The sequence below is a fragment of the Xenia sp. Carnegie-2017 genome, unplaced genomic scaffold, assembly GCF_021976095.1.
Source record: "Xenia sp. Carnegie-2017 unplaced genomic scaffold, XeniaSp_v1 HiC_scaffold_25, whole genome shotgun sequence".
NCBI lineage: Eukaryota > Metazoa > Cnidaria > Anthozoa > Malacalcyonacea > Xeniidae > Xenia > Xenia sp. Carnegie-2017.
Window position 1 is genome coordinate 6,654,398 of NW_025813488.1, and position 23,985 is coordinate 6,678,382.

Below are 23,985 nucleotides of genomic sequence, written 5' to 3' on the forward strand. Positions count from 1 at the left end.
CCCAGGTTGGTCTCATGTTATTGAGAATTCTTAGCAAAGTCTTTGTTGTAGGTATCTTAATTTGTCATATTTCAAAACATAAAACTCGTTCAATGTTAAGAATAACGTACTAATAAATGCTATAGCAAAATTTCCTGTTTCAGCACACAATGAAAGTTTGTGCTGGGTATCACAGAATTTTGTAATAAGCAAACTTTTCATCATAACGCAAGTAGAATAAAAACTATGCAAATTTCATTTTGATGGTACATCGTTATTGTTTCTTTTGACTCATATGCCTGTGATGAAAGGATTCTGTATTTAAGCTTTCCTTGCACTTGCGACTGTACGTTAGCTGCGTACACATTTTCTTTATTTTGAACAGATCAACTTACTCTTTGAACGATGAAACGAAGTTCTGTTTATACCGAAGTTTTGTTTTCCAATACATTCTCCAAGTAGCAGCCGATATATGAAGTAAGTTTGTTGTTGTAGCGACCAGATCAAACTTGAGTCATAGTTGTTGTGCGTCAACGGATATGCGATGTGAGTAAGCACAACAAAGCGCTAAAATACCACAACCCGACACAAAGCATGAAAGCACTTAACTTGCCTTAGAAGGAACAAGTCATCCCACTATTACGTGCAGGATATGACTGAGAACACTCTCTTTAGTTACTATATAGATGCACGACAAAATATAGAATAGAGACAAAGAGATGAATAGAGCATAGCAAATTGAATGTAAACTCGTATGATTAAATATAATGCAATATGTAATAATGATACATTGCAAGTGTATGATTTCATGGCATAACTGCATATACCGAGGGACATAAGGATCCAAATCTAACCGTTCTACGGCCCACCGTTATATTGTCATTTTTTTAACAAGCTATAAAGACTTAAGTCTGTAAGCAACTCTTTTTTCTTGTGAAATTTTCGATGCAACAAAGCTGCCAAGTTTGTACACGTTCTCTAAGCTTCAAGGTTTATTTCTTTATAGATATGTACCGCTAAAGAAGTATTTTACTGCGATCTTGTACTATGAAAAGATGTGTCAAAAAGTGGCTTTCAAAATTTAGTCAGTTTAAATTCGCTACAAATACAAATAGTTTAACTTTACAAATTCCTTCTAAAGACTATGTAATATTACCTATATTAAAAAATAATCATTTATATATTTGTAATCAAGTTATATATGATGTATATTAATCGCTGATATGTTTCTCAATGGACCGGAAGGAAAAGTTGTCGATTGCTGTGCTGTATCAGTAGAAATAAAACTGTTCTTTTTAAACAACGCCTTCAGACTGTTTCGATAAACTGGAAGCCTCAGTGCATACACAATTGGATTGACAGCGAAATTCACCATGGCAACTGGTTCGTAGTAGTAAGAAAAACGCCAAGCCAATTCACTTTGTATTTTCCAAGCCTTTGAATAAACTCCACTTGTTTGGCGACAAAATAAGGAAATGCAGTTACCAGTAATAAGACATTCAGCACAATGATTGTCTTTACAATTTCAAAGTGTTTAGTGTTGTGCTGTTTAGCATTTACTTTAGTGTCTTGTCGACTTTGCAATACAACCTTAAGTATGAAACACTTCAATATGATCTGAAGTAAAACAGCGATCCAAGACAGCATATACCGTGATATAGATATACATAAGCTGGTCAAATTTTTTATGTAAAAGTGATGTGAGTTCACCAAATGCCATGCAAATGGCAATCAACCAAACTGTGGCGCATAATATGTAAATTTTCTTCGTAGATAACATTTGTTGTCTGTATTTGGGATACTTTGCAATCACGTAAGTTTGCCATGTGAGTGATGTCAAGTGAAAAAATGAGCCCGCAGCCCCAAACATCCAAAAGAAAAGGACAGAATAAATGACAGCTTTTGATGGTTTGACCTCGAACAATCTACCCAATCCAACAATCATGAATTGAGACAAAGATGCAGTGAAATCAGCTATAGATAAGCTTAAGATAGTAATCCACGGTCCTCGTCTTAGTTTGTTTAAAGGATCCTTCACAATAACAACAATAAGAAGACCATTTGTTAGGACACCCACTGTGGAGATCACCATTGTTGTTATTAATATTTCTTGAGGAATTGAGAAACTTTTCTTCGGTTTCTTATTAAATACATAAATATATGTTTATTATATGTTGCAATATTTTTAAGAACAAAAATTTGTTCTTTTTAGACGAGGAACTAAATTATAACGCTTAAATCCTGGTTCTCACTTTCGGCAAAATTATAAAAATGAGCAAAACTGCCAAAGATTATCAACTGTCAATTCTTCTTATGCTTATGTTTATGTTGCAAATGATGATTAAACTTAAAATGATGTCGTTTTACTATCATCGACTTTTGCATAAGCTTTTAAGTTTTAGTCTTATATATGAGTTTGAGAACATTGCCATTATTTATTTTTGTAGGAACTGATTTTCAGTTTCCACTGTGTGTGAACTGTGATATATTCATAGCAAGACCAAATATACGGGCTTACTTTTACGCCACTACATAAAACATAATTTGAGGAATGTTGTAATTTTATGTTTTGTTCTTATCAAGGCAACCAACACAAGCTTTGCTATGAAAATTCCAATTTCACGAGGAACAAACAAAGTTGAATATCATGTAGTTGCCTAGTTCATTACATAGAGAAGATATTGATGAAAATATCATATCTCGGTACATATAAAAAAAATGAGTTCTTGATATGCATGGAGATATGCAGATATTGTCTTTTGCCTGGTACTCTTGAACTCTTGAAGAAAGCAGGCAAGTGAAAATGACTTGATATTGTAAATATGCATAGAATATTGGTAATTCTAAACAATCTCGTATCTTTGATATTTTCGTTCGTATTCGCAGATATTGGTGAAATCGTTTTATGCATGTTTTAGCATACAATTATTTGATTTTGCCAAATAACTTTGGATAACAATGTTTATCTTTACAGCTTACCATGAAGCCACAAAATGCTAATTAAATGAACTGTACATAATAGTTTTGCTTATTCTCAAAATGTCAAATTTCATGATAAAATCACTGCATGTAACGTTTTTGAGTAATACAAAGGAGCAAACGCGTTTACGTTTCTCTCGCATGCTTGTATATGTATTTTTTTGAATGCATTTCTCTTTGCAGTCAACAAAGCACTCGAGTATATTTTCATGACTTACAATACTTTTTATATAATACTACTTACGTTTGTATTATTTTGCGAAACGGAGGAATTCCTTGTGCAATTTACTTGATCTGTTTTAGTTGAATTGCACATTTTGATAGAATTGTCGCTAGCTTTGACCACTGGCACTGGATATATATTCAACAAACATATAAAAACAACGTATCTATAAACATATTGTACAGGTACCATAGCGTGACCTCAGAAATTGATTTTATGTAAGGAAATGTACGCCGGGTTCCACCTGTCTAAAAAAGTAATATAATTTACTTATACAAAAATCTAATTTGAAGTGTACAAAGTCTGGTAATTACATGAATCGATGACTAAAATTTGGTTTAAAGGATTCGATAAACCACATGTCGAAATGTTTTATTAATCGTACTATCAGCTCAAACGAACACAGGGTTTGGTAAAACGTTGTAATCCTGTTATTACAAATAATAATTATTATATACCTCCAAGACTAACTTCTTTGTCGTCTGCTGGCCTTCTTACAATAAGTTTTGGATATTATAAAAAAAAACGACTCTCGCGTTCGTCGTGTGATGCGTTCTTAACTCTTCTCACAAATACTCAACTGATAGCAAAATAAAATGTCTTATATGGTAAATTAAGATCGCGTGTATGTATCATGTGTTTTGAAACAGACAAAACAAATATTCTTCTGGGTTGATGTCGACCTCCAAGTGGCTTAACACCTACGTCAGACTACTTCAAAACTTGGCCTGGGCATCATGATGATGTACACAATCTTCTCACGTATACAGGAAGTACTGACAAAGAAGAAAATGGAAATTGGCTGTATATTGATGTAGAAAGTGAAACGAATGTCCCTCCACGTTATGTATTGAATTCTACTTTCTTCAATATTGCAGTGAACTGATTCACTCACCAAAATAAATTTCATCCGTGTACAGAACGTCTTTTTGTATTAAAAAGTTATGGCTTTACCAGGGCCCAGGTTGGTCTCATGTTATTGAGAATTCTTAGCAAAGTCTTTGTTGTAGGTATATTAATTTGTCATATTTCAAAACATAAATTCGTTCAATGTTAAGAATAACGTACTAATAAATGCTATAGCAAAATTTCCTGTTTCAGCACACAATGAAAGTTTGTGCTTTGGGTCATCACAAAATTTTTGTGTAAGCAAACTTTTCATCATAACGCAAGTAGAATAAAACTATGCAAATTTCATTTTGATGGTACATCGTTATTGTTTCTTTTGGCTCATATGCCTGTGATGAAAGGATTCTGTATTTAAGCTGTCCGTGCACTTGCGACTGTACGTTAGCTGCGTACATTTTCTTTATCTTGAACAGATCAACTTACTCTTTGAGCGATGGAACGAAAATCTGTTTATACCGAAGTTTTGTTTTCCAATATAACCACCAAGTAGCAGCCGATTATGAAGTAAGTTTTTGTCATTTTTCAACAAGCTATAGAAAACTTAACAAACACGACTCATTTTTCTTTCAAATTTTTATCGAAGCATTAAGCAAATCTGTAACGTCTCTAAGTTCAAGGTTTATTTGATTAATGATATGTACCGTTAAAAAAGTATTACACTCCTGATCTTTCTCATGAAAAGAAATTCAAAAAGTTGGCTGTAAATTTTAGTCAGTTTAAATCTCGCTACAAATCATGATAGTTTCTTTTCTTTCATCTTCCCTTTAAAACTATGCTAATATTACCTATACTATACCCAAATAAAAATTTATATATTAATCATAAAGTATATGAACATAGATGAATGTAGTTATATCTCAAAAGTTTCACTTATTGGGAATCAGAAGGAAATTGTAGTAATAATCGTTATACTGGTTGTTTGTTTTGGAATAAATAACAGCACTATTCTTTTTGAGAACATACGCCTTCATACTGTTTCGATAATCTGGAAGCCTCAGTGCATACACAATTGGATTGACAGCAAAATTCACCATGGCAACTGGTTCGTAGTAGTAAGAAAAACGCCAAGCCAATTCACCTTGTATTTTCCAAGCCTTTGAATAAACTCCACTTGTTTGGCGACAAAATAAGGAAATGCAGTTACCAGTAATAAGACATTCAGCACAATGATTGTCTTTACAATTTCAAAGTGTTTAGTGTTGTGCTGTTCAGCATTTACTTTAGTGTCTTGTCGACTTTGCAATACAACCTTAAGTATGAAACACTTCAATATGATCTGAAGTAAAACAGCGATTTCCAAGACAGCATATACTGTGATATAGGTGTACATAAGCTGTTCATTTTCTTGCTGTAAATTGATGTGAGTTCACCAAATGCCATGCAAATGGCAATCAACCAAACAGTCGCACATAATATGTATATTTTTCTGGTAGACAACATCTGTCGGCTACGTATGGGATACTTTGCAATTATGTAAGTTTGCCATGTGAGTGATGTCAAGTGAAAAATGAGCCCGCAGCCCCAAACATCCAAAAGAAAGGACAGAATAAATGACAGCTTCTGATGGTTTGACCTCGAACAATCTACCCAGTCCAACAATCATGAATTGGGACAAAGATGCAGTGATGTCTGCTATAGATAAGCTTAAGATGGTAATCCACGGTCCTCGTCTTAGTTTGTTTAAAGGATCCTTCACAATAACAACAATAAGAAGACCATTTGTAAGGACACCAACTGTGGAGATCACCATTGTTGTTATTAATATTTCTTGAGAAGTGAGAGACTTTTCTTTGGTTTGTTCTTCAATGAAACATTTGAAAATTTTAAATGCATTGTAAACTGTCATATTTCTCAATGGTGGAGAAGAAAATTGCAAAAATTTTAGAAATGCATTAATTCAATGCATTATCTCATGTCAGTCTAATTCATTTCTTTTAGACGGAGTTTTCCACTGCAAGTGTGCAAGTTTTGCACTCAGCAAGTGTTACGAATTACAGAATACGGAAGCATTTCAGAAGCGGATACACCTCAAGGCTTCGTGGACGAGTTATAAAAATTTCAAATACGAACTCGCAGAACTGCCATTTTCTGCAGTCTTTGCTGCATATTACGTGCAAGCAAAAGAGGGAATGTGGAGACTTTTACAGAAGTTGGACAGCAACAAAGAATTCACAAATTGTGAAACGGAAATCATTTCTGCTGCGCTTGACACGAGGATTTGATATGATTATTTATCATATGATTTTTATTCTAAGTCTCTTTTTGCGTGACATGTATTAAAATATTGTGAAATGTTGCAAATACTTCTAAAATCACTGCATATTATACTGTGAAGAAGTTTGTATCTAAAATAAAAGCGCTAAAGTTCCGCGTGTTTTTTGATAGAAAAATCTTTCCTTTTAAATGTATTCAGTTTCAAGCATGGCGTAAACCAACTTCAGATAATGCCATAAAAATCGCATAAAGGAAATAATAAATGCAAGAATTATTAGATTGTTCAATAAGATGACTTTTACCCAATGGCTTCAGTTAGACTATTGTGGTTTTTTGACTTTTTTTAATATGAGATTTTTTTGCACCTACCTCATTTCTTTGAATGCATTTCTTTCCAGTCAACAAAACATTTCATTGACTTTAAATTAATTCATTAGACCAAATAAAATAATTTTTGCAGTTACATACAATAGAGTTTTTGTTTATAAACTTACATCACTTTGATTACGAGAACCAGTCTCATTCCTTGTGCAATTTGTCTGGTTTGTTTGAGTCGAGTTGCACATTTTCCCAAATCACCAGCATTGGCCATTGGATGTACTTTCATCAAACTTGTAAGAATAAGGAATCCATAGACAAAGGAAGGATAGACGTTTTGGAAATGCCTTTTGATTATCATAGTGAGACCCTAGATAATATGGTGCGCTGCTTTTCTTTCACTTTGAATTTGATATTAACAGAGTATGTTCCCCCTAAAATCAAGTAAGCGTTGTGTGTGTTGAAGTTGTTATTTCATCGTCGTGCACATAAATATTGTTTACAGATTTAATTGGCGTATTTAATATGATGATCATTTTTGCGAATGTTTAGAAGTTTGTTATTTGTCTGTTCATAATACAATCAACCATCCATGTAGGAGCACTTTTAAATACAGAAACCTCGTTATTTTAGAAGTTCCCGTAATTTTGCTTTCGTGACGATTTTCACTCTATTCCTAAATCTTTGTGTATTATTTTGAAATATTCGGAGCGTGTTTTTAATTCAATATTCGACAAGTGTCGTGTTAGTATTTGAAGGAGGCATGAATAAAAGAAACAAAAACAAACAAGACAAGATTATCATACACTGTTTTATAATTAAATCTTGTAACTTAAGTTGTGTAAATACAGAAACAGTTAAATATACGTGATGCATAATGCTTCATCGTGGATTAAATGCATATGGTAAATCTTTGGTTTTAATTTTGAAATATTCCATCCTTGTCTTTAATTAGTTGTCAAATATTCAATGAGAACATCATGAATATTCATTATTTAAATCATCATAATGAAAACTTTAATCTAGATAAATCTTGTGATGCATGAGAAAATTTCATCAGTTAAGAAGGTAAAATGCAATGTCAATTTACCATAAAACATTCACCATAAACGTTGGAAAAAACAATTTGAGAACTTAAAACATAAATCACATTCACGTTTCTAATTATTTGACAAATACAAGTCCTTGCCGATACATTTTGCAACGATCAACAAACCAAGTACACACCTGATCACTCTTCAACATGATCAACAAACAATTTTTGGAAAACAGCTTAGCTAGTATATCGAAGATATAATTGGATATGCATTGTGTAGCTTGGTATCAAACCGCCACTCACATGAGGTGAGTTGAGAAAAAATCGAAACATCGCTTGCTTTTTTGTTCGTAGCTAATAGTAACATTGACTAGGACATCATTTTGTAGTGTACAAAATGAGATTTTTTCTCAACAACGATTTTCTTTGACATATCATGTTATATAATAGAATAAAATAATTATAAACACAGGTGTGAATAAATCAGCTGAGAACACATTTTATTTGGCATTAATTGCAAGAGGAAATTTCCGTCTGTGCGAATGTATTGACAACGTTTGCCGTAACTTGAGTAGAATTAAGGATTTGTGAAAATTATAAGCAATGTATAGAGAATTGCATGCACATAAATAATTGTAAAACTTTTGTCTCTGTTTACAAATCTTTTTAACTAAAATTAGTTTATGTTTTGTGTAATCACTCTCTTACCTGATGTTCTTCTTTCAAGAGTCTTGGCGCACAATGACAAAAACACTTTTCTTTTGACATATTAAAAACACATTTTGAATAATTATGCAAAGTAACAATAATCTTTTAAAGTGTATGTTTTTACCCCAACACAGTTTGACAACTTTCTATTCACTTATGAAATGTATTATGCCACGAAAGTTCTTTTCCTGATAAGCCAAATTATCATGTAAATGATGCAAAACACGGGAGATTAATAAGAAAGACGTTGAAAAATATCAGTAATTAATGTATAAGATATAGTTGTATAAAAATGTCATCAACACTGAAACTAATACAAACAGCCACACCTTTGTACACAAGACGAATATTGCTATTTCTTTAATATTCAATTCTTCAAAATGATTTTAATTAATCTACCATCGTTAGACATAGTGAGTAATGTTAAGTAATTAAAATCAGTGTTTCTGACTCTCGTAGCTCTGATTCAAAGGCTATTCATGAATGGTTTCCAATGATTTTGCATACACACCACCGTCATATACGATAACTTATTCCTAATTTAAAGTTTGAGTCCTTAACAGACCAGCTCACACGATGCTAACTACCTCTAATCCATTCATCCCGGCTAAATATTGAGGGTTTCACAATTCTTCACCTAGTCCTTTTAGCAATTCTTTGCATCATGTGCCGTCATTTTGATCAATGGCAGCTTTTACTGAATAATTCTTCATGAATTACTCTTCTGAATGACTCTTCAAAAATAAGTTTAATGATTTTGTTCTTCATTATTGTATATTAGATAAGTCTTTTTCCCATTTTCCATTACTACTTTCCTCAAATAAGATGATTAGAGATTTTGCAGGGGAGACAATTCAAACATTGTGCATATTTTTCATGGAGACAGTCAAATGTCGATTATAGCAAGATGACATATCATGTAATATTTAATTTATCACACAAAGCGTATTTTGATTCGGAGGTATAATCAATCGATTGTTAAGTGTGTCCATTAATTGTTTGATATATTAGTATTTTGCAGGGAAATTGACTTCTCTTGTATATCTAAGACTTGGGGTGGTGGTGCATACTTCTCTGCAACCCTGTCCTAAATCCATCCTTGCGTTTTGACGTATCATTAAATTCTTGATAAATGACTAATGATGTCTCAGCCTGGCAGTTCTATTTCATAATGTGGTCAGTCGTCTAGTTTTGATGTTTCTTATGTTACATTGCTATTCGTTATGGGCTTATGGCAATCGAAAAGCACTTAAAATACATCATATAACAACACCTAATCAAGATAACAGCGTTAAAATAGCAAAGTTCTATCTTTCAATGCAACTTTGTGTTATCATTGTGACCACTAGTCTTTATCCCGAGTGGGCAATTGATAAGCTGATTGTTAAGCAAATTTATTTAAGTCAGTTTTCCATCCAAAATGAATTAAATTTCACAACATAAAAAGATTGAATGTGGGGCTAATTTTGAACTGTGCGAATGACTTGGTTTATTAAATGTTATCAATTTAAAAAGTATATAGTCTTGTAAATGAAAGAGTTATGCTGTGAAAGACTGAAAGTTATCAACAAACTAAAAATGTCTAAACATATTTAAGGCTGGTTTAAATTAAGTCAAATAGGCCGAAGTTGTTTGAAACTTTGTACTATCCTTTGATATTATAGTTTATTCTACGGGTAGGACTCTTGTAAATAAAAGTAGAACTTTGAAAATAGAAAATCCCGTTTTCTTTCTAAATCGCCCTATACTACTGTGTAATGTATTACTCCCAAAATTTCATTTTCAGGATAATTAGAAATATTCCTTTTGCGCAATAGCGAATTATTTTATTCGAAGAACCATAAACCTTATAATTAAATGAAACCAAAGTTTAGTGGATTTAGAATATACAGCTCATAATGATAAAGTTGTTAGCTAGTTTATTTTAAGTAAAAACAGGTGAAAACTGGAGTAAATGCATCAGTAAAATTTAATTATTCAGCAGTTCCGATTTTAATATCAGCTACACTAAAAGCTATGTCAGAAATGAAAGATTTTTAATTATCATTACAAAGTGCGTTTATTATTTCGCGCAAATTTTTTTGTTATTAAGTGATATGCAGAAATGACAGGTGTTCTTCGACAACTTTTCTAAAACTGTTTATGACGTCGAATTTATGATTGTGTCCTTTCGTAAAATTGTTTTTGTTATTAAATATTCACAATATATCGTTTTGTTGTACATTGATAATATATTTTTTACCAAAATATTTTTGTCTACTATACAAACCATACATTAGGATTGATGAGAATTGTGTAAATGTGTGACTTGTAACAGGATAAGACATTTTTATTTCTTTTATTGTTTAAACCCTGTGAAGACGTTTAAAAGCTCAAAGCTTCGTACTTAAAGTTTAAAGCACAGTTTCTAATGATACAGGGGTATGGAGGATTGTCATAAATTTGTATTAAGTCATTACAGAATTAGATAACTGGAGCTCAACTCTTCACGTCATTGCTCCTGTTGCTGGTACTTCTTTCGCAGGAGAGGGTGCAGAGGTGACAGCACTTCTCTTGCGGGAGAAGGGTTGGTGGTGGTGCTTGTACTTCTCCTGCGTTAGAGAGGTTGATTGTGGTGCTTGTACTTCTCTTGCGGGAGGAGGGTTGATGGTGGTGCTTGTACTTCTCCTGCGGGAGAGAGGTTAGTGGTAATACTTGTATTTCTCTTGCTGGAAAGAGGGTTGTATTGGTGGTACCAATACTTCTCTTACGTGAGAGGAGGGTGGTGGTGCTGCTGGTATTTCCCTTGCAGGAAAGGGGATGTTGGTGATGCATGTACTTCTCTTGCAAGAAAGGTGGTTGTGGTACCGGTACTTCTCTTGCGAGAGAGGGTGGGAAGGTAGTTGAACCTCTTAACTCTCTGTATCGTGTGTTTCTTATTTTTTTCTACTATAAATTTAGTATTTTTCAATACAACCATTCGTGTCTAGAGAACTTTGCTTTTCGATAAAATTTATGTACGTAAATGTCAGTGAATGGCATAGAGTAAAACCACATAAAATATTTTAATCCAGGTGTTGCATTTTTACGAAGTGGTAGCTATGTTTTTATGTCTCATTCATTTTTTCGATCTCTCTTTTGTGTGTTTATTTTTAAGTTAGTACTTACCTTATATAAACTTGTTTTCCGATTGGATCAATTAGATAACAGCGATGAACTCTAATTATTGGGATTTATCATTTCTATGGCATATTTTACTTCACTCTTCTTTGAACCGATCATGAACCTTGATTTTGTATTTGCAGTCTTTAAATCGACCTGCAGTATAAACCTTATTTTAAGTCACTCAACTTTAAATGCATTTTTTATTTTTTATATTTATTACAAAAATGGACATTGAGATCATGATGAAATGTAAAAGTATGTTTTATTTTCTATCCTATGTTACAACCTGACGTTTTTACGATGTGTTCCATTATGAAACTTTGCATTCAAAGTGTTTTCTCTTTGTAAGCGGAAATGCTCGAGTGACGTCATCGATAAAATCCTATGCTCATTATTGAATATTGACAGCAATAAATAAAGGTCCTGTTGAACGTACGCTGTGCAAGATTACTACATTGCAAACTTTATGATTGCATAACTGATTTTCAAACTATGACCTCTATAAAACTATAACTAAATTTCAGTGCATGTCGTCATATAGCTAACTGTTCTCCCAATCAATTGTCATTACGTCAACATATTCATCGCTGCTTTGTGAACTTTTCTTTTCTCTTGCTCGTCGATTTTAAAACCATATTTTGATTTTGTTTTTCCGGTAACGTCAGTTTAAACACAAACTACGAACTTCATCACTTGTCAAGTACTTCATTGTTTCAAACTTGTTTCCAGGGTCGTCAGCTGTTTGGGAGATGATGGAACTCTGGGATTGCGACCAGGCTTTCGTTTCTGTTTCGGTCGACGTTTACTTGACTCTGAAACAGGACAAGACAGCGTCGAGACATGGGTAAGTGACAATAAAAAGAAATGAGGGGGAGGGTATATAAAGTTTGTACGTTTGTCAGCAGGTTGTGTGGTTGGATTAAAACACATCCAATATACATGCATAAAATATAATTTAAACCGCCACAAATTGTGGCCATGTATTCATGTAGCCTAAACAGAGCAAACATATAAATCCTTTTTAAATATACGTTGACGAAAAAAGGCTTGCAATACATATTTTAATATGTGGTGTTTTAAACGAAATTATTATCAGCTTCAAATATCAAACATGACGATCAACAAAACTTTAATAAAAAGTTTATTTGAAAATTACAATGTCGTCATACCAGGCAATATTAACCAATAAAATAACCGCATGTTATGGACTTTCACATTAATTTATCTGTCATAATTGAATCATACAATAAAATGATGTGCAGATTTGAAAGGAAAAAGAAAAAATTCTATGTCAACTAGAAAATACAATTGTGCTTATAGAACTATGAAAGGTGACCGTAAGACAGAGTCTATACATGACAAAATAATTCCGTTTTCAAAGTCAAACATGTATACATGGGTTTGTTCGTCGTTGAATTTTAGATGGAAAAGCAAAAAGTAATAAAAAATAAGTTGAAGACAACAATCAAACACTCTTCGTTCATACACTGCATATTTTAGGTTTTAACATTCAAACATCTTTTTCCACTTGAATAGTCCAAACTGAACGACGCCTTTAAAATATTTATAAAACAAAGGAAAAAGTATTTTTAGTTCTACGATCCGTCATATCCATCACATGCATAGAGTTTTGACGCATCTCATGCGCAACTATATAATCTCTCTAATGTTTTAATTGCTCAGAGCATTTAAAACAGCTGATAATACAAAAGTCAAAATGAACTTATATGTTATGTCATGAACTTGTCATAGAGAGTTCTAAGATTACATGAATGCTGGGAATTCTACTATTTAGTTTTACTAACTATATAGACAATGAGCATATAGGATGACAGTAGTTTCATGTAATACATTATTCTTACGAATGAATGTTTTATGCAGTGCGGTGTTTGAAATTAAATGAGATATGATCTTCGCACTTAGCTGGACAATTTTAAGCAATCGTCTCAGTACCTGAAAAAATCAGTGATCAACGGAATGTTGGTCTGATTATATAACCCTATTTACTACATTTTCAGCGCCTTTACGTGGGGATTTATGATTGAAGATATTTTCCGTGAAATAACTAAAATAGCTGTTATTGATTAAAAGCGATGATTATACTGTATAAGGCACTCTATTTAATGGAACTGTAGCATCTGTATAGGAACTGTTTATGTACTGTGTATCACAAGTAAGGCTAAAATTGTGTAGGTCAGCTCAAAGTCATTAATGATTTAATAAAAATATGAAAATTATTTTAACACACGTACAACTGTAACGATTTTATTTAAAGGAGCATGTGAAGATTACTCAGACAAAAAATTTTGTATGTATAAAAACAAGTAGTTTCGAATGTTCATTTTTTGTGAATGCTGTTTTGCAAAGTTAGAAGATTCCTTCCATTTGGCAACGCTACGTAATTAAACATGTTGTCACTACAGTTTATAAAAGCACTTGATGCTTCAATGCAGTTGAACACCGATACAAAATATAATTATGCTCAAGCTGTGTCTAAAATGAACCAAACAATAGCGAAATTATTGGCAAAACATAGAGACACTGAATACCCATTAACCAATAAAGCAACATATAGTAATAGGACACAGCTTTCGGTTCTAATCATTTTTTTTCGTCAAGTGTTCTCTTGTTGCTTAAAGACTTTGAAAGGTATTATCAAACTAAGAACAGCACGAATCCATTTAGTAAACTCAAGCTGTTAAAAGCTTGATGTCTGTGTTTAAAACACTTGATGCTTGATGGTATAAATATATGCCATAGGAATGATGTACTGGCAGTAAAATCTACTTTGAAACTTGAAGAATGGACGTCAAGCTTGTCTTGGGCTGTTGTGTAAAGTATGAAAGGGTTGAAATATGGCCTTGTTCTTTTCTTCATATTGTGTTTTTTCTTCCTGCTGTACAAAATGGTTGTGGTTGAATGGCGAATCTTTGGAGAATCAATTGAACTGGAAAACAAAAAGGAAAAGCGTCAGCTGCGTCACCATATCAAAAAAAAGAAGTATGGTCGTTTATACTGGGATAACGTTTTGTAAGGACGACGTACAAAAGATCTTTTGGACAATAATAAACTATTCAATTAAAGTGTATTGTTCATTGTTCGTTGATGATCAGCTTAATCTATCAATTTGATCACTTGTATTCATACAGTCGGTATAATGTTTATGACCCGTCAACAGGTATCTCGATATTTTAAGATCCGCTTTTTTAAATTGGCCTTGACGTACACATGCATGTGGTGGATTCACACATACATCCCACATACGTGAGTGATTTTAAAATTCATTTCCTGTAAACGGGTGGAAACGTAATATTAAAACACCTTTTGTTGCAATTTTCAGAAGAAGGGAAGTTTGTGTAGCATTGTTGTTATAGTGCAAAGAAACATTTGCCATTTAAGGCCTTAAGTCTTAAATTGCAACTTACTTTTCTTTGAAATTTCGATACAACAAGCTGCCAAGTTTTCCTGTTACAAGCTTCTCATCACGCAAATCTGTAGAAATTTCTTCGTAAAGATGTTCATCTCAGCAAAGCTGCTATATTTTAGGTACCTGATATTGCTTTACTTAATTTATGTCGCTATTAAAATATTTTATTGCTCTCAAAATTATTTACAAATACAAACATTACAAAAAATTACACAAGAGTATAATTTTTTTCCACACAAGTTTATGTCACTTTGGAATTTATTCTTCCAAAAAACTATTAGCACTATTCGTACATTTTAATCAAATTGAGTTTAGAAAATATTATCTATCATACAGGTTTACTAGCAGCAGTGCGAAGTGAAGTTTGATTGCCCTGGTTTTTAAATGGAAACAGTTCTAGTCTTTTTAAACAACGCCTTCATACTGTTTCGATAATCTGGAAGCCTCAGTGCATACACAATTGGATTGACAGCGAAATTCACCATGGCAACTGGTTTGTAGTAGTAAGAAAACGCCCGCCAATTCACTTTGTATTTTCCAAGCCTTTGAATAAACTCCACTTGTTTGGCGACAAAATAAGGAAATGCAGTTACCAGTAATAAGACATTCAGCACAATGATTGTCTTTACAATTTCAAAGTGTTTAGTGTTGTGCTGTTTAGCATTTACTTTAGTGTCTTGTCGACTTTGCAATACAACCTTAAGTATGAAACACTTCAATATGATCTGAAGTAAAACAGCGATTTCAAGACAGCATATACTGTGATATAGATGTACATAAGCTGGTCAAATTTCTATGAAAAAATTGATGTGAGTTCACCAAATGCCATGCAAATGGCAATCAACCAAACAGTCGCGCATAATATGTATATTTTCTGGTAGACAACATCTGTCGGCTACGTATGGGATACTTTGCAATCATGTAAGTTTGCCATGTGAGTGATGTCAAGTGAAAAAATGAGCCCGCAGCCCCAAACATCCAAAAGAAAAGGACAGAATAAATGACAGCTTCTGATGGTTTGACCTCGAACAATCTACCCAATCCAACAATCATGAATTGAGACAAAGATGCAGTGAAATCAGCTATAGATAAGCTTAGATGGTAATCCACGGTCCTCGTCTTAGTTTGTTTAAAGGATCCTTCACAATAACAACAATAAGAAGACCATTTGTAAGGACACCAACTGTGAGACCACCATTGTTGTTATTAATGTTTCATAAGGAAGAGAAACTGTTCTGGTTTGTTCTTCAAAAACATGAAATATTTTATTATATGTTGCATTGTAAACTGTCAATATTTCTCAGATGGTGGAAGAAATTGCAAAATTTAGAAATGCATTAATTCAATGCTTTATCTCATCTCAGTCTATTTCAGTTCTTTTAGCGTAGTTTTCCTGCAAATGATGACAAACTCAGCAAGTGTTACGAATTACAGAATACGAAGCATTTCAGAAGCGGATACACCTCAAGGCTTTTGGATGAGTTATGAAAATTTCAATTACGAACTAGAACTGCCATTTTCTGTAGTGCTGCATATTACGTGCTAGCAAAGGGGAAATGTGGAGATTTTTAAAGTTGGACAGCAACAAAATAATTCGGAATGTAATTTTAATCATTTCTTTCAAGGCATGACACGAGTTTGATATGATTTTTATTCTAAGTCTCTTTTTGCGTGACATGTATTTAAATATTGTGAACATATTAGATTATTTGATTTCGAGATACATATGATAAAATAAGTTACAGAAATTATGGAGAGGTACAATGTTGTCTTTGATGGTGGTATTATAAATATTGGAAAGTTGCAAATAATTCTAAATATTGTAAATGCACATTGAATATTGTAATTCTAAAAATTTTGTATCTTTTGATAGTTTTCGTTCGTTTTTGATATTGATGAAATCGTTTCCTTTTTAAACGTTATTTGATTTTGCCAAAAACTTTGATAATGTTTACAACTTCATAAAGCCACAAAATAATAAATGCAATGAATAAAGTTTTTTTTCAAAATATTTTCAATTAAAACTGCATTAACTTGTTTAATATGAGATTTTTTTTCTCCTACCGTATTTTTCTTTGAATGCATTTCTTTCAGTCAACAAAACATTTCATTGACTTTAAATTTTATTAATACAGACCAATTATAAACGATGATTTTGTGCAATTACTTACAATAGTTTGCACATTGTGATAAATTTACATCCACTTTGATTTAATCAACAGTCATTCCTTGTGCAATTGTCTGGTTTGTTTGAGTCAGAATTGATTTTAAAATGCCTTTTCCACCATCATAGTGATTTTACTTATCATCTTTTGTGCATCTGGAATTCATTCGATACTTTTGGAAATGATATAAACACAGTGAAACCCTAGATTAATGTAAAGTGCGAATTTGGTAGAGTAATTCTGTTATTATAAATAAAATTATATTCCAAGATAACTTTTTGTCGTGTGGTTCTTACAAATTGTTTTGGATTTATACGTTTCGTTTATTGTGATGCGTTTTTTTTTTTAAAATACTTGATAGCAAAATAAAATGTTTTAGTAAATTAAGATCGTTGTTGTACTGGTTTTTGAAACACAAAACAAATATTCTTCTTTTTGAGTCAGGTTTATAGTCAGATTTTCAAAATCTTCCATCATGATTTTACAAAACTTCCATTATAGGAATCCAAAAGAAAATTTGCTTTTTGATTTAAATTCGAAACGATATCCCTGTTTGTATTGAATTTTTTCATGAATATTGCAGTAACAAATTTTAAATAAATTTTGTTACAGAAATCTTGTTGTATTATTGTTTATCTCGGTTTAGTTTGTAACGCAAAGTTTTGTTGTAGGTATCTTGATTTGTCATATTTCAAAACATAAATTCGTTAATTTAAGTAACATTAAATAAATGGTAATCAAAATTTTATGTAACAATGAACTTTGTGTAATCCTTTTAAGTGACTTATCATAATGAAGTGAATAAAAAACATATCAAATTCATTTTTTAATCGTTATTGTTCTCTTTTGCCTGTATAAAAAGGTATATTTTTGTATTTCATTGTACGCATGGTAACTTTCTTTATCATGATGATCTAAATTCTTTAATCTGCTTGTAAAAAGTTTTGTTAAGTAAATATTAATAAAACCACATAGAACTATTTGTAATTTAATATTTTTGATAAAAGTAGGTAAAGATTGAATTGAGTCGCTCAAATCCAGTAACAATTGCCGTAGAGCGGACACAGAAGCTGAAATGTGTTGACAAATCAATATTCCGATGACAGCCGTAAATTCCATTATTAAGGTGTAATTCAATTCAAATATGACATATTATGTAATATTTAATTTATCACACAAAGCGTATTTTGATTTGGAGGTTTTATGAGAAGTACCTTTCACTGGCTTTGCAGGCACAAAGTCTGATCGTATGATGTCTAATCAGATTATTGTGTGATAAGTTGTTATTAACTTGCCTTTACGCAGGTGCTTAGATACTTTGATTGCATCTGTGCCCACGAACTGGTGTCCAGTGTATTATCAAAGTTCATAGTTGAGAATTGAGAATGGTTGAGATGAGATTGTTTGTGTTATTTATGAATTTTAAGACCAATTTGTGGAGAGTACGTGTGAAATGATCTTTTTCATGACAGCATTAACAAGAAGATTATAAAGATTAGCTGGGTTTTTTTTAAGGAGTAGGTACAATATTGTTAGCGTATTTTGTTTTTGTAATTATGCGATGAATTTTGCCGATGCTCTTAAGTCTTAACTCTCGAGCCTCGTGTTGATAAAACATTATTTATGTCGATTCTTAATGTCAAAAATATTTTCGAAAATTTTTTGTTCCGTTAAAAACGAAATCCCCCGCAAGAAATCCAGTCACATTTGCTCAAGAGAAAAAGGTATTCTATACTTGAATATAAAATTCAATTATGGCGTAAAAATATTGCTCCAGGTGTTTTGGGGTTCAACCGATATTATAATTTAACCTTGTGTATATGTTTAAGTATGTATAAAAATTTTGTTTCAAGAGGGTAACAGACAACAGACAAATAGATTGATAAACTACTGTCTCTCTTATACTATATATACAAATGTATATCAAAATTATACTATAGTATATATTTAAAAAATGATCATGCACTCAATTTGAAAACATTTATATACTTCTTGTTTAGTTAGCATGAATTTAACGTCAAGTACGTTAATTTTTGGCAGTCTGTGTGACGTGTATTTATTTGATCATGGAGCATTTAGTTTATTAAAATGCGTGCCAAAAACACCTTTGTTTGTTTTTCTATATATGCACTCGTACTTAAGCGTATTGTAATCTGGGCTAGAATTTGTGATAAGCAAAAACGTGTCGTTAGAGTGATATAATAGCTATTATTGATACACTGAGTTCAGTTCCTTACAAAGTTTCTTGATTGTTTGAGTAAGTTTTCTTGAACCCCATTGACATAGATGAATAGCGAAAATGCAAAACATGAAAACCACTTAAACACGGGCAAACCACTTAAACATTGGCAAACCACTGGTTTTAAGGACGTTGCTCTGATGCTGCTTGTATTTTCTGAAAATGTATTTTGGTTTTGCTCAAATAATAATGGTGTATAACATGATATACAGAGCAGAAAGCACTCTAAAAGGAGACTTTATTATGTATAAATCTATAACCGTGGGTGTGTGTGGGTGTTCTGATGTGCATTTTGTCTGAAGTACCTGTCAGTCTGTCGCTATTGTTTTGAACAGCTACGTCTTTCAAAAATTTCCTATTTGTCACTTTGAATGTCATTAGTTAACGATGGGATCAAAGTTTCAGATTGAAGCTCTCTTTTCTTTCTTTTCTGTCAATGTTTTTGGCTCAGATTAAAATCAACGATTTCTTCTTGTGAAGTGAAAATAGTTATCGATCTTTTCCCGCTAAAGTGGTTGGATTTGTGCACGTGTTGATTGTACTAATCTTCTTAGTGCAGTGGCATCCTCCTGTTATACAAACATATTTCTTATTGTGATTAAAGGAAATGTCTTCCGTCTTCACCGAAATGATCAGAGATGATGGTTTGTGTGTGTCTGTGTGTCAGTGTATGTGTGAGGGGGGGAGGAGGCCCGATTGTTAAGTGTGTCCATTAATTGTTTGATATAATAGTATTTTGCAGGGAAATTGACTTCCATCTTGTGTATCTAAGACTGGGGGTGGTGGTGCATATTTCTCTTCAACACTGACATAAATCCATCCTTGCGTTTTGACGTATCATTAAATTCTTGATAAATGACTAATGATGTCTCACCCTGGCAGTTCTATTTCATAATGTGGTCAGTCGTCTAGTTTTTTTAATATTGCAGTGAACTGATTCACTCACCAAAATAAATTTTATTCGTGTACAGAACGTCTTGTTGTTATTAAAAAGTTATGGCTTTACCAGGGCCCAGGTTGGTCTCATGTTATTGAGAATTCTTAGCAAAGTCTTTGTTGTAGGTATCTTAATTTGTCATATTTCAAAACATAAACTCGTTCAATGTTAGGAATAACGTACTAATAAATGCTATAGCAAAATTTCCTGTTTCAGCACACAATGAAAGTTTGTGCTTTGGGTCATCGCAAGAATTTTTTGTGTAAGCAAACTTTTCATCATAACGCAAGTAGAATAAAGACTATGCAAATTTCATTTTGATGGTTCATCGTTATTGTTTCTTTTGACTCATATGCCTGTGATGAAAGGATTTTGTATTTAAGCTGTCCGTGCACTTGCGACTGTACGTTAGCTGCGTACACATTTTCTTTATCTTGAACAGATCAACTTACTCTTTGAGCGACGAAACGAAGTTCTGTTTATACCGAAGTTTTGTTTTCCAATACATTCTCCAAGTAGCAGCCGATATATGAAGTAAGTTTGTTGTTGTAGCGACGAATCAAACTTAGTCATAGTTGTGGTGCGTCAACGGATATACGATGTGAGTAGGCACAACAACGCGCTACAAGCTAACCACACAAGCCCGACCACAAAGCATGAAAGCACTATAACGCGCTTAGAAGGAACTAAGTCATCCCACTATTACGTGCAGGACATGACTGAGAACACTCTCTTTAGTTATTATATAGATGAACGACAAAATATAGAATAGCAGACAAGAGATGAATGGAGCATAGCAAAATTGAATGTAAACTCGTATGATTAAATATAATGCAATAATAATAACGATACGTGGCAAGTGTATGATTTCATGGCGCAACTGCATATACCAAGGGACATAGGGATCCAAATCTAACCGTTCTACGGCCCACCGTTATATTGTCATTTTTTTAACAAGCTATAGAAGACTTAACAAACAAGCAAGACTCATTTTTTCTTTTAAATTTTTTATCGAAGCACTGGTCGAATATGTAACGTCTCTAAGTTCAAGGTTTATTTGATTCATGATATGTACCGTTAAAGAAGTATTTTACTGCTGATCTTTCTCATGAAAAGAAAAGTCAAAAAGTGGCTTTAAGTTTTAGTCAGTTTAAATCTCGCTACAAATCATGATAGTTTCTTTTTCTTTCATCTTCTCTTTAAGACTATGCTAATATTACCTATACTATACCCAAATAAAAAATTTATATATTAATCATAAAGTTATGAACGATGTAGTTACATCGCTGATGTTTCACTGGTGGACCGGAAGGAAAAGGTCGTTGACTTGGATGTTGGAGTAAAAACAGTATTCTTCTTTCTAAACAACGCCTTCATACTGTTTCGATAATCTGGAAGCCTCAGTGCATACACAATTGGATTGACAGCGAAATTCACCATGGCAACTGGTTCGTAGTAGTAAGAAAAACGTCCAGCCAATTCACTTTGTATTTTTCCAAGCCTTTGAATAAACTCCACTTGTTTGGCGACAAAATAAGGAAATGCAGTTACCAGTAATAAGACATTCAGCACAATGATTGTCTTTACAATTTCAAAGTGTTTAGTGTTGTGCTGTTCAGCATTTACTTTAGTGTCTTGTCGACTTTGCAATACAACCTTAAGTATGAAACACTTCAAAATGATCTGAAGTAAAACAGCAATCTCCAAAACAGCATGTAGCGTGATATAAGTGTACATAACGTGGTCAAATTTCTCGGCAAAAATTGATATGAGTTCACCAAATGCCATGCCAATGGCAATCAACCAAACAGTCACGCATAATATGTATATTTTTCTGGTAGACAACATCTGTCGGCTACGTATGGGATACTTTGCAATCATGTAAGTTTGCCATGTGAGTGATGTCAAGTGAAAAAATGAGCCCGCAGCCCCAAACATCCAAAAGAAAAGGACAGGATAAATGACAGCTTCTGATGGTTTGACCTCGAACAATCTACCCAATCCAACCATCATGAATTGAGACAAAGATGCAGTGAAATCAGCTATAGATAAGCTTAAGATGGTAATCCACGGTCCTCGTCTTAGTTTGTTTAAAGGATCCTTCACAATAACAACAATAAGAAGACCATTTGTAAGGACACCAACTGTGGAGATCACCATTGTTGTTATTAATATATCTTGAGGAAGTGAGAAACTTTTCTTCGGTTTCTTATTAAATACATAAATATATGTTTATTATATGTTGCAATGGGACCACCATTATTGTTATTAATGTTTCATAACCAAACAAGATACTCAAAATGGGTTTGTTCTTCAATGAAACATATAAAAATTTTAAATGCATTGTAAACTGTCATATTTCTCAATGGTGGAGAAGAAAATTGCAAGGATTTTAGAAATGCATTAATTCAATGCTTTATCTCTTGTCAGTCTATTTCATGTCTTTTAGACGTAGTTTTCCACTGCAAGTGTGCAAGTTTTGCACTCAGCAAGTGTTACGAATTACAGAATACGGAAGCATTTCAGAAGCGGATACACCTCAAGGCTTCGGGGATGAGTTATAAAAATTTCAAATACGAACTCGCAGAACTGCCATTTTCTGCAGTCTTTGCTGCATATTACGTGCTAGCAAATGGGGGAATGTGGAGACTTTTACAGAAGTTGGACAGCAACAAAGAAATCGCAAATGTAATTGTGAAACGGAAATCATTTCTGCTGCGCTTGACACGAGGATTTGATATGATTATTTATCATATGATTTTTATTCTAAGTCGATTTAAGATTTCGAGATGGAGCATATGATAATAAATAACTTACAGAAATTATGGAGAGGTACAATTATTGTAGTTGATGGTGGTCTTATAAATATTGGAAATGTTGCAAATAATTCTAAAATCACTGCACATTATACTGTGAAGAAGTTTGTATCTAAAATAAAAGCGCTAAAGTTCCGCGTGTTTTTTGATAGAAAAATCTTTCCTTTTAAACGTATTCAGTTTCAGGCTTGGCGTAAACCAACTTCAGATAATGCCATAAAAATCGCATAAAGGAAATAATAAATACAAGAATTATAAGATTATTCAATAAGATGACTTTACCCAATGGCTTCAGTTAGACTATTGTGGCTTTTTGACTTTCTTTAATATAAGATTTTTTTACACCTACCTCATTTCTTTGAATGCATTTCTTTCCAGTCAACAAAACATTTCATTGACTTTAAATTAATTCATCAGACCAAATAAAATGATTTTTGCAATTGCATACAATAGAGTTTTTGTTTATAAACTTACATCACTTTGATTACGAGAACCAGTCTCATTCTTTGTGCAATTTGTCTGGTTTGTTTGAATCGAGTTGCACATTTTCCCCAAATCACCAGCATTGGCCATTGGATGCACTTTCATCAAACTTGTAAGAATAAGGAATCCATAGACAAAGGAAGGATAGACGTTTTGGAAATGCCTTTTGATTATCATAGTGAGACCCTAGATAATATGGTGCGCTGCTTTTCTTTCACTTTGAATTTGATATTGACAGAATATGTTCTCCCTACAATCAAGTAAGCGTTGGGTGTATTGAAGTTGTTATTTCATCGTCCTGCACATATATATTGTTTACAGATTTAATTGGCGTGGGTTTTCGGAAATCTTGTATCATATTGACTGCATGTTTATAGAAGATCGTTAATATGATAATCGTTTTTGCGA

General features: G+C 32.8%; 3 protein-coding genes and 4 long non-coding RNA genes across 10 annotated transcripts in view; 3 read left to right on the forward strand and 4 right to left on the reverse strand.

Annotated features, from left to right (window-relative positions):
• The window catches only part of LOC124453071 (cannabinoid receptor 1-like), an 18,703-nt gene extending 18,308 nt beyond the window's left edge, over nucleotides 1–395 (reverse strand). The window contains exon 1 of the mRNA XM_047003805.1: nucleotides 375–395. The gene's annotated coding sequence lies outside the window, so the exon portion shown is untranslated. The remainder of the gene's footprint in view (nucleotides 1–374) is intronic.
• LOC124453090 overlaps nucleotides 1–1,389 on the forward strand; it is a 24,094-nt gene extending 22,705 nt beyond the window's left edge. Inside the window, exon 4 of the long non-coding RNA XR_006950980.1 lies at nucleotides 1,292–1,389. This is a non-coding gene — a long non-coding RNA (uncharacterized LOC124453090). The remainder of the gene's footprint in view (nucleotides 1–1,291) is intronic.
• LOC124453082 (homeobox protein MSH-D-like) overlaps nucleotides 1–7,036 on the reverse strand; it is a 17,659-nt gene extending 10,623 nt beyond the window's left edge. The window contains exon 1 of the mRNA XM_047003843.1: nucleotides 6,871–7,036. Coding sequence (XP_046859799.1) covers nucleotides 6,871–6,983 — 113 coding nt within the window. The 5' untranslated portion in view covers nucleotides 6,984–7,036. The remainder of the gene's footprint in view (nucleotides 1–6,870) is intronic.
• LOC124453083 lies at nucleotides 1,772–3,751 on the reverse strand. 2 transcript variants are annotated; one of them, XR_006950972.1, is made up of 3 exons: nucleotides 3,640–3,751; nucleotides 3,203–3,429; nucleotides 1,772–2,119 (listed from the first exon to the last, which is right to left on the reverse strand). It is a non-coding gene; the product is annotated as an uncharacterized LOC124453083 (long non-coding RNA). The 2 variants fall into 2 exon arrangements; XR_006950973.1 differs by lacking the exon at nucleotides 1,772–2,119 and adding an exon at nucleotides 2,528–2,758.
• LOC124453089 lies at nucleotides 3,950–23,251 on the forward strand. The gene is made up of 2 exons (XR_006950979.1): nucleotides 3,950–4,145; nucleotides 20,721–23,251. It is a non-coding gene; the product is annotated as an uncharacterized LOC124453089 (long non-coding RNA).
• The window catches only part of LOC124453060 (cannabinoid receptor 1-like), a 30,583-nt gene continuing 21,779 nt past the window's right edge, over nucleotides 15,182–23,985 (reverse strand). For 2 of the 3 annotated variants that reach the window (XM_047003772.1, XM_047003774.1), the window contains exon 3: nucleotides 21,081–22,486. In XM_047003772.1, the coding sequence (XP_046859728.1) occupies nucleotides 21,557–22,486 (930 nt within the window). In that variant the 3' untranslated portion in view covers nucleotides 21,081–21,556. Of the gene's footprint in view, nucleotides 15,354–21,080; nucleotides 22,487–23,985 lie in introns of those variants that run through there. The other variant, XM_047003775.1, reaches the window with a different exon arrangement.
• Nucleotides 15,338–15,921, forward strand: LOC124453509. Its single transcript, XR_006951099.1, has 2 exons — nucleotides 15,338–15,430; nucleotides 15,819–15,921. It is a non-coding gene; the product is annotated as an uncharacterized LOC124453509 (long non-coding RNA).